A 9588-nucleotide genomic window follows, 5' to 3' on the forward strand; every position below is an offset into this window, starting at 1 on the left:
GTTGTGGTCGTAGACCATCTTATACTAATTATCTGGTCTATGGTCGCATGAAATTCGTGTCACTCGAGATAACATATACTATGAACAAAAAGTTGGCCACACTGTTAAACCTAACCTCTATGTTGCATTGGTTCTGATATGTACAATAACAATAATTAACAAACGTCCAGGTTCGTTCTCTATTTCATAATAGTTCGCGTTATTAACGTTGTTTAAAATTGGCGACAATAATTCCATCAAAGTAAGTACTACTTTTTATCCATTTCAATCTTAAAAATTATAAATGGTGTTATGATATTTCTATATTTCTATTAAGCCTTTTTATATAACGTTCACGAATATGTAAAACTTAAATGTTAAACATTCGGCAATATTTTATTTAGTCTGTTGTTAATAATTCATATTTTGTAGATGATGTACAATTTTCATTTAGTATAGATAACGTTTTTTAAAAGTTTAATACATTAATTATCTAGTATTGTGTAGTATTTTTAAATTTGGGTAATAAAACTAAGTACTCAATTTTTTGAAATTTTTATTTTACTATTACAATAACTTAAAACTTGTTACATCTTGTCTCTTAAGTAAGTCTCTTTTTGGATTAATACGCACATAAGACCACATATTCTATTAAAGTTTATGTACAATATTATCTCTTACACAAGCTTTTATAAATTAAATAACAAAATTATTATGTTTAGAATGTTGATACCGTAAACTTATAGACCCAGATTTCTATTAAAGAGTATGATAATTGTTGACTCAGTTATTCTTTTTTATTTACATTTATAATAAAATAAGTACTACTTCGAAACGTACAATATACCAAAAATAAATTTACTAGTTAACAACACAAAATAAAAATTTTATTATTTTGTTTAATTGAGAAATTATAAATGATATGTTTTATTTAAGATGGCTAAGGCTAAGGAAGCAGTTGTGAAATCTGAGTCCACGGACGCCAAAAAGAAGTTAAGACCAAGTAAAGTTAAGAGCTTGGCAAAATTTGAAGCTAAAAAGAAGGCAAGAGCAGCTGGTACATTGACGAAGAAACCATCAAAGAAGATAAACTTAACGAGTGGTACTGCTACGTGGAAAGTAGTATACAAAAGTGGCACATGGCGTTTTGTTCACCGGCCTACTGAAGCAAAATTATATGCTAAAGCAAAGGCTGCTGGAAAGCCTATCGAATCACCAGTAATTATTCACAATTATTTGTTTTCAATTAAAAAAAATGTGTTTACTTATAATTTATATATGAATTATACAGAAAAAGAAGAAGTCCATCATTGTCAAGCCACTTAAAGGTGAAAAGAATGGTGAAACTCGTGAAGTACACACTGTTAAACGCAAAGCTTACTATCCAACCTTAAAAACGTAAGTGTTATTGGAACGAAGTTCCTTATTTTATTTTATTTGAGTAAGAGTATGAATTATGATAAATAAACAGCATAATTGTTTTTAAGATCTTTTGCTTGGCATTAAATATTTACATTTTTAATGTATAATATTTTTACAAATAGATGTTTCAATTTGTGACTTGAGGATTAAATTATCGACCTAGGTTTTTCAGGTATTGTGAGGTTGATATAATGGTGATACTTTCTTTTCAAAGAAGGAAATCATGGCCCTAAATAGACCATTTAAGCTGTTATCTAAAGTTATTTCCTAAAAAATGTTATTATTCTAAATGATATAGTATTAAGTTAATTATTATTGAACCAGAGTCGCAGACTATACGCATTGAAGTATATCTGTGCTAAAGAGTGTTCATAAATTCAATTAATTTATATTTATGCACTATTTATAATTGAATTTATAGAATGGACACAAATAAATTATACATTACGTACCCATACTTCATATTATGACTTAAAATCATTGATTACTTTAAAGGTTCCGGTGGAAAAAATATTAATTTAGGTAGCCTGTTTACTGGGCGACAAATTGTGTAGTGAATAAGAGCTGCCATCCTTCGTTCTAGCAATACTTTGTCTTGAAAGAAGGCAATTATGGCCCTAAATAGACCATTTAAGCTGTTATCCAATGTTATTTCTTATAAAATGTTATTAATTTAAATGATAAAGTACTAGTTTAATTATAATTGAACCAGAGTCGCAGGTTGTACGCATTGAAGTATTCCTGTGCTAAAGAGTGTTCATAGACAAATTTCAATTGTATTTATGCACCATTTCTAATCTTTATTTTATTATAAAATGGACACAAACAAATGATACAGTTAATAATACTATATACTTTATTTTATGAGACTTGTTAAAATAAAAGGTAGAGTGATGAGTAAAAAGTGGTTTTTAAAAATGGCCATAACTCAGTTTACAAATAAAATAAAAAAACCTTTATTTTTCCATTAAATAGACTGCCCTACAATTATTAATGTATCAGTATACCAATTACAGGTTTCTTACTTCAGGAATTCATATGAATCTTTAATATGTAAATGCGTTGTCATAACTGTCATATGAGAGTAACTGAGAGAAATCTATAAACTATACCATAATACAATTAATAAGCTATAATTGTTATTTAAATATAAAAAAATAAATATTAATTAAGTGCATTTATTGTTAAAATAAAATCAGTTTCACTTAATTTTAAAGATTTTGAGTTATGTATGAAACAATTAAATTTATATTGAACCAGAGTCGCAGACTATACGCATTGAAGTATATCTGTGCTAAAGAGTGTTCATAAATCAAATTAATTTATATTTATGCACTATTTATAATAGAATTTATAGAATGGACACAAATAAATGATACATTAAGTAACTATAGTTGATATTAAAGATCTTAGAATATAAAATTAATTCCTTCACATTAACATAAAAACACTTTTATAATTTGATTCATAAAATAGATATAGTCATAGACATAGTCATAGATATAGTCAGTTGATATTATAATAAAATATTTTAACTTACGGCAAATTTTACTTTTTTAACTTTAAATAAGTTAATTTTCTTCATGAGGCTGTTCATATTTTGCTTGATTTACAACTAGCCAATTTTTACATAATATATCTTGCATGATAACAGAGCAACATACTTGGTCCATTCCGCATACATTAACAATAAAAGATTGAAAAAAAAATTATATGATAGTAGTTCATTTAATATTAGTGTGTTTAATTGTTTTCAGACCGAAGAAGCACAGGTCTCGCGGTTTGTTTAAGGAACACAAACGTAACACTCGTTCATCGTTGACTCCTGGAACAATTGTGATTTTACTAACTGGTGTGCATAAGGGCAAGCGAGCAGTTTTGTTGAAAACTCTTGATACTGGTTTGCTTTTGATTACTGGACCTTTTATCTTGAATGCGATCCCACTTAGACGTGTTCACCAAGGACATGTGATTGCCACCAAAACCAAGTTGGACATTTCTGGTGTGACCATTCCGAAGGAAATTGATGACAAGTATTTTAAACGCGTCCAGCTGAAAAAGAAACCCAAGAAGAATGAGAGCAAAAGTCTATTTGTTTCAAAACCTAAGGTATTTAAAATTATTATAATTTTTTTAAAAATATTTTGCAAGTTAAAATAATAATTTGTAATTCAATTATTTTCAGACTTACCGACCATCTGAAACTAGAAAGACAGATCAAAAAACTGTAGATGCCCAAATATTGGATATTCTTAAGAAACATCCTGCTAAGAAATCATTTTTCTTGTACCTTTCATCCATGTTTGGCTTAAGAAATAACCAATATCCCCACAGAATGCAATTTTAAGCATTTTTTGGCTATTGGTTATTTTTATTTGTATAAGTACATTATCAATAAAAATGATTGTGTATTTTTATTGGATTTGTCTTTTTTATTTTATTAGTATTACTACGAATCCCAACTATTTAAGAATTGCATAGTGCAGGAACTTCATTCTAAAGCACAATAAATTGAAATGTAAAGTAACAAACTATTGTACCTAAATTTCAAAATTTAAATTTAACATGCTAGGTAAAATTAGTTAAGAGTGCATTTGAAAATTGCTTTGAATTCTTATTTAAGATGTGTAAACAGTCAAATAATAGTTAGTACATATGAATAATGGAAAATTGTCACAAAGTAATACTAAGGTTAAAAACTTTTATTAGGACTTGTACAATGAACAGACATTTTTATCTTCTGCTGGATTTTCACGAGAAAGAATATTATGTTAGTTATTTAGTCAATACTCGAAGGAAGTATTTTATGTAAAATTTGATTAACTTTTTACTTGATAGAATTCAACAATGATGCCTATCATATCTTGTTAAACCAGAAAAATGTGTTTTAATTAGTTGAGCATTAAAATGTTATGAAGCCAACAAAAACTGATGATTTGGGGTTTTTATATATTATAATTTTATTAATTTGGTATGATTATTAATTATCCATCCTTATATTCTTTACCTCCATACTTGTTCTTATCTAGGTCAACTGTAACTACAGTTATTTTCTCAAAAAAAAAAATGTATTTATCTCCTTAATTTCTGCCCTCCATTTGTTTTATTTTACAATGCTACTTTCTGTCATAAATGATATACTAGTGTCAAGCGAGAAATGTGTAATTTGACCAATGGTGTAATTAAAACGCACGTTAGTAATAATTATAAATTTTATTACCGATATTATCCTACTCGGTTTAGTGATACAAGCAATTAAAAATAAAACTAGGGGAACACAATATTATAATATGAACTGAACATTCATGTACCTATTTTGCCTATACCTTGCCCCTTCCAATTTTACCATGTTAATGTTTACATATTTTCCTATTTCCTTGTTAATTAAATGTGTATTTAAATATATTTTACTTAACTTCAAGTGCTAAAATCCCCCCAAAAAAACAGCTGTTGTTTTATAAATGTGAAAGTTTATATTTGTAAGTTAAAGCTATTCGAATTTCGACTTAGTAGTCTCGACAGTGGGATGTTAATGATTTTCTTCTTAGAATTTTTTTGAGTCTAAGCCTCAATAGTATTTATATTTTGATATTTTATCCTATCAGCTATGTCACATGTAATTTATTGGTAATTACTCGTTATTTCTAGAATTTAAAGTTAAAATTGATTATGAAGTTTCCATTTCACACGAACAACATAGTTTAATGAATATCGATGAGTTTCGGTAAATTACAAACTTTCTTCGTACAAAAATATGAAACTTGAGTTATACCTGTTTTATAGATTCACAAGATTAACGTTATATGTGAAAATGTAAATAATTAAAATACTTCTAAATATTTGAAATCGAAAAATAGTTAACATTGTAGACTCATATTTAAGAATCTTTTAACAATATATTATTAGTGTCAAGAAATATATTCGGTAAAAAAACATATATTATATTATATTGGACCATAATATTAATAAATGTTTTATTTATTTAACTTTAATTGTCTCTCTATTCCTTGAACGTATTTTTCTGGTACATTGTGTGCTCTGAAACAAATAAGTTAAATAAATAGTTAGAGCCATTATAGTGTACATAGTAAGTACGGTGTTGCTCAAGTGTCTATACAATTTGATTGTTATTAGTATAGAATGTGTATTATTATTTTTATAATAAATAGTATAGTAAGAAATAAGAATAGTCACTGAGGATGATTTATATTTGCTACTAATAGGTAACACCTTAACTCTTAAGTGTATCTTTTTCATTTGATTAGCCTAATGAATATGATACACCCCACTAGTTAGAGCAAATGGTCTAAATGGTATTATTTACTTTGATGCAATAACTTACTTGAGGTCGTCGATTTTATTTTTCATTGTCTCCTGTAAAGTTTTCTGTCTGTTTAACTCCTCTTGTTTGAGCTTAATACCTTCCTCGAATAACTTTTTCCTCTCTTGTATCTTTTCTTGTTCCCTGTCGTGAATTTGTTTCAAAAGGTTTTTCCGGTGTTGTTCTATTTTCTGTTTCAAATAAAAATCAAATTTTACTCTGAATGCAATACAAGTATTATAGGTAAGCATAAAATATTAATTATTTTTCAATACTTGTTTGTGTTTATTTTCCAGCTCTTTGGTTTTCTCAATATCTTCAACATTGAGTTTGACAATTTTTTCAAATTCTTCTTTTTCCCTTTGAATTTCAAACGCGTAATTCTTTCTTTGGTCTTCGATTTGTTTATGCCTAGCTTTCTTCAGTTCTTCTTCATCTTTAGCTCTTTTTAACGCCTCCGTGCGTTCTTTATGGCGCCATTGTCGTTCCACCTTAAAAAAAAATCATCCAAAACTGATTGTTGTAATATGTCAGAATTATGAGAGAGAACGTACCGCATCTCTGATCCTGAGAGCGTTTAGTTCATCTTTGGCCGCTTGCATGTCTTGCGACGCTTGATGACTAGCTTGTATCTTTGCAAGAGTTTTGTCCTTGAGCAATTTTTGCTGTCTGGTTTCTTCCTCGAACGCCGCTTCTCGCTCGTTTTTCTTGCGAGTATATTCTTGAATCTATATAGACATACAAATACATCTGTCGTATACAAGAAGTCGTGCGTCTTAAATTGTAATCATTAAAAAAATCATAACCTGTAACATTTCGATGGTGTTCATCTCCTGTTCGATCTTCTTCATGTCTCTCAGCTGGGCGTTTAACTGCAGAAACTCCTTGCGCAACGCCGCTTGTCTTTCCATTCTCGACTTGTAGTCCTTGACTTCTTCGCGTTGAGCCTCAATCGCAGCTTCCGTCCGGACCCTTGCTTCCTACAGGACTGTTCGCGTTTTGTACTTACAATATTTTATATAAAACCCAATTGTGGTGTTAAGTGCATTATACTTCAGCGATCCTGGCGTTTTCCATTTCCCTGGCTATCTCGTTTTCTTTCATTTGCTTCTCGATCTCCATCGCCTGCAATTTCTTTTTCAGTTGCTCCGTCTCCGCTGCTTTTTCGTATTCCTTAGCTGCCAAAATCCGTTCTTGTTCCATAATCTTTTCCATCCTACGTTCCTCTTCTTTCATTTCTCTCCTGCATACAATTCACATGTACATTTTTAAATATACAAATACCTATACCATAAGTCAGAGGTCCTAGGGTTAGCTTTTACCTAATGGTATACCTAATTGGTTGATATTGGTGACCCATGTTGCTATATAGTCGTTTTAATTATTTCGGGTGTACCAAAATAAAAGGTGTAGGTATTACTTGTATTGCTAAATTTGCTGATAAAAACTATTTGAATCGAATACAATAAAAAAATTGAATTTCACAGAAATGTGCCATAGCTGTGTTAGAGTGAACTTTGTTAATTGAGGGTGGTAATATTTAACTACCAATTCGGAAATATGTCTGCTATAGAAATTAAAGATTTCATAGTTAAATTTAAACGAGTGATCTATATAAAACCGTATGAAGACATGTGCCTACCAAATATTTTTATCTATAAAAAAAAATATAGGAAAGGTATTGGATGAAAGGCATAATTACTTTTGCTATAGGTAACAATATACTTACTGTATAAGTTGTTTTTCTGCTATTTGGGCATTTCTTATAGCATGGCATTTGGTGCTCAATATCAACGAGTTGCAACATTTAATTTCATCTTCTTGGTCTTGTCTCAATTGGTGTGCCCTGGCTAATAAATAGTTGGATTTTTTGTTTGCATCGTCGTCTAACTGTTTAACAAACGCATAATCTATTATTTGTATTATAATTAAATGAATATACTTGCAATATATTGTGATGAGGAGTCAATATGGTAGAACATAGTGTCTGCAGTTTGAGAAATATATATACCAGCAATTTGTATTCATAAAATTGTACATAGGTTTTTTTTAATTGATTTATGATTAGGTACCAAGATAATTTTTTTCATGTTTACTAATATTATACTTTGTATACAATTTGTATAATGTACACAATATTCCTTTGTCATTATAATGTTTTTTATTCACATTTACCCGGTAGAAGCATACTCGATACATTTAACGATTCATTTCTAGCCTTTCAGATGAGAAACCAATTTTTATCCGAGTTTCTACTTCAATGGATATAACTTAAGTACGCACTAAACGCTTGAATTACCTATTAATGTATAATAAAATAGACTTCTAATTTAGATAACACATAAATTTATTCGTCTAAGAATATGCGAATTCTTCATCAACCAACAGGATATTATCCTAAATTCTTAAAATCTATTACAAAATTATAGTCGCCCCTCCCCTTGAATTTTCCCCTGTGGGCGCACCTTCACGTGAGTGATAAAATAATTATTGAAGTCTTAAAGTCTTGAGTGCATCAATCAAACGTGTGGTTGAATCTCATAAGTAACCGCTATTGATTTTACAATAACACAACAGTGTATACTTTTAAACGTGAGCCGAAAACAAAAACGTTGTAATCGGCTCTTACAAGATAGATAGCACGTCATAATACATCGAAGATGGTACAATCTACTTCAGAAATAAACCAATATAAAAAAAATATATAAATATATACATTATATTATGTACAAATAACCTATTGTTCGTTTTTCATTTAATTCAATTTTTTCTACTCCTTACTTTTTTAATCAATAGTAGTCTATTCAAATAAAAATCCCTAAAATTTCAAATCTCAACTCAACCTAAGTACTGCCCGTGCATTTTTTTTACATTTGATCATAATGGGAAATTTTGATTTCTCATTAAACAGATTTTCCAACTTGAAAACTATTTTTTTTTTTAGACACAGTTATAACTTATAAAAAAGTATAATTATTGTCGAAAGCAAAAAATGTATGCACATCTTATTCATGACCAAGACTATAATATATATATATATATATATATTATAATATACATATTATGTAATTTTTAAATATCTACTTAACAAAACGTCACCTGTGCTAGTTTTCTGCCCTTTGTCCTTAAATTGTCGTAACTCTGGAGCTGTTTTTTCCTGGCTGCGCTCTCGTTCTCCAGTCTCTCCCTTTCGGCTATCAATCGTTCGGCCAACATCCGCCGCTCTTCGGCCGTCACCACCACCGACTTGTTCTTTAACCTACCAAAAGTGACCCTGTCGATGACCCTCAGGTCCGGCGGGGTAGCTAACGGTTTGTTTTGCCTGTCCAACTTGCAGATCAAAGCGTGGCGCCTTTGATTGCCGGCGGTGCCACTGCGGTTGTTCTCATCGAACCGGACGTGGTTTTTCGGCATGGTCATGATAATATAATTTTCCCCGGTCAAGGGAGACTTATAAGTATATATTAACAGCTGCTCCGGTCAAAAGACGCACAGCGCAGACACTTTGCCAATGCCACGAGCACGCTTCTCTGTATTATGTAAAGACGGACCTTTCACACAGTCTGTTTGCCAGACTACACTTCCGGTTGAACGCAAGCGACTTCCGAATCAACAACGAGGAAAATGCGATGAGAATTATACGTTTCATACGTGTCGAGACGAGGTACCATATTGTGAAACCAAAGGAGTTTGTTGACAGAACGGTCGTCGCTAAGGGCACAGCGGTTTGTGTTCCCAGAGAAACGTCAATTTCTCGCAAGTTTACCCAACAAACAGCGAAACCGTTACTTATTACCTACTATGATGGTATTATGATAGCACAGTATAGTGTACAGTATATTTACAGCGGTATAGCAAATTAAAAA

At 30.4% G+C, this 9588-nt stretch overlaps 2 protein-coding genes across 3 annotated transcripts; one reads left to right on the plus strand and one right to left on the minus strand.

Annotated features, from left to right (window-relative positions):
- The first annotated feature begins 99 nt into the window (after positions 1 to 99).
- On the plus strand, positions 100 to 3818 carry LOC126846995 (60S ribosomal protein L6). Of its 2 annotated transcripts, none has more exons than XM_050586914.1 (5): positions 100 to 241; positions 916 to 1197; positions 1271 to 1377; positions 3159 to 3510; positions 3587 to 3818. In XM_050586914.1, the coding sequence occupies exons 2-5, from the start codon at positions 916 to 918 to the stop codon at positions 3746 to 3748; spliced, it is 903 nt and encodes a 300-aa protein (XP_050442871.1). In that variant the 5' UTR covers positions 100 to 241; the 3' UTR covers positions 3749 to 3818. The 2 variants fall into 2 exon arrangements, with proteins under 2 accessions (XP_050442871.1, XP_050442872.1); XM_050586915.1 differs by lacking the exon at positions 100 to 241 and adding an exon at positions 561 to 584.
- Positions 3819 to 5356: 1538 nt separating this feature from the next.
- On the minus strand, positions 5357 to 9142 carry LOC126846312 (cilia- and flagella-associated protein 45-like). The gene is made up of 8 exons (XM_050585623.1): positions 8822 to 9142; positions 7452 to 7612; positions 6776 to 6965; positions 6529 to 6702; positions 6277 to 6450; positions 5998 to 6213; positions 5744 to 5913; positions 5357 to 5439 (listed from the first exon to the last, which is right to left on the minus strand). Exons 1-8 carry the CDS (start codon positions 9140 to 9142, stop codon positions 5376 to 5378), a joined length of 1470 nt encoding a protein of 489 aa, XP_050441580.1. The 3' UTR covers positions 5357 to 5375.
- Between the last annotated feature and the right edge of the window lie 446 nt (positions 9143 to 9588).

Source organism: Adelges cooleyi, unplaced genomic scaffold (genome assembly GCF_023614345.1).
Source record: "Adelges cooleyi isolate 19-005CV unplaced genomic scaffold, UGA_ACOO_1.1 ACOO_flye_CR_arks_rails_tigmint_CR_PRNA_9, whole genome shotgun sequence".
Lineage (NCBI taxonomy): Eukaryota > Metazoa > Arthropoda > Insecta > Hemiptera > Adelgidae > Adelges > Adelges cooleyi.

Bases quoted from the DNA above. Each gene is read 5' to 3' on its own strand.
- LOC126846312 (XM_050585623.1), bottom strand. From the start codon at position 9,142: ATGACCATGCCGAAAAACCACGTCCGGTTCGATGAGAACAACCGCAGT. The intron at 6,966-7,451 runs GTAAGTATATTG...AATTGTATGCAG, and splicing joins GCAGAAAAACAACTTATACA to GAGAGAAATGAAAGAAGAGG. The intron at 5,914-5,997 runs GTATTGAAAAAT...TATTTGAAACAG, and splicing joins TGGAAAATAAACACAAACAA to AAAATAGAACAACACCGGAA.
- LOC126846995 (XM_050586914.1), top strand. From the start codon at position 916: ATGGCTAAGGCTAAGGAAGCAGTTGTGAAATCTGAGTCCACGGACGCC. The intron at 1,198-1,270 runs GTAATTATTCAC...TGAATTATACAG, and splicing joins GAAAGCCTATCGAATCACCA to AAAAAGAAGAAGTCCATCAT. The intron at 3,511-3,586 runs GTATTTAAAATT...AATTATTTTCAG, and splicing joins TATTTGTTTCAAAACCTAAG to ACTTACCGACCATCTGAAAC.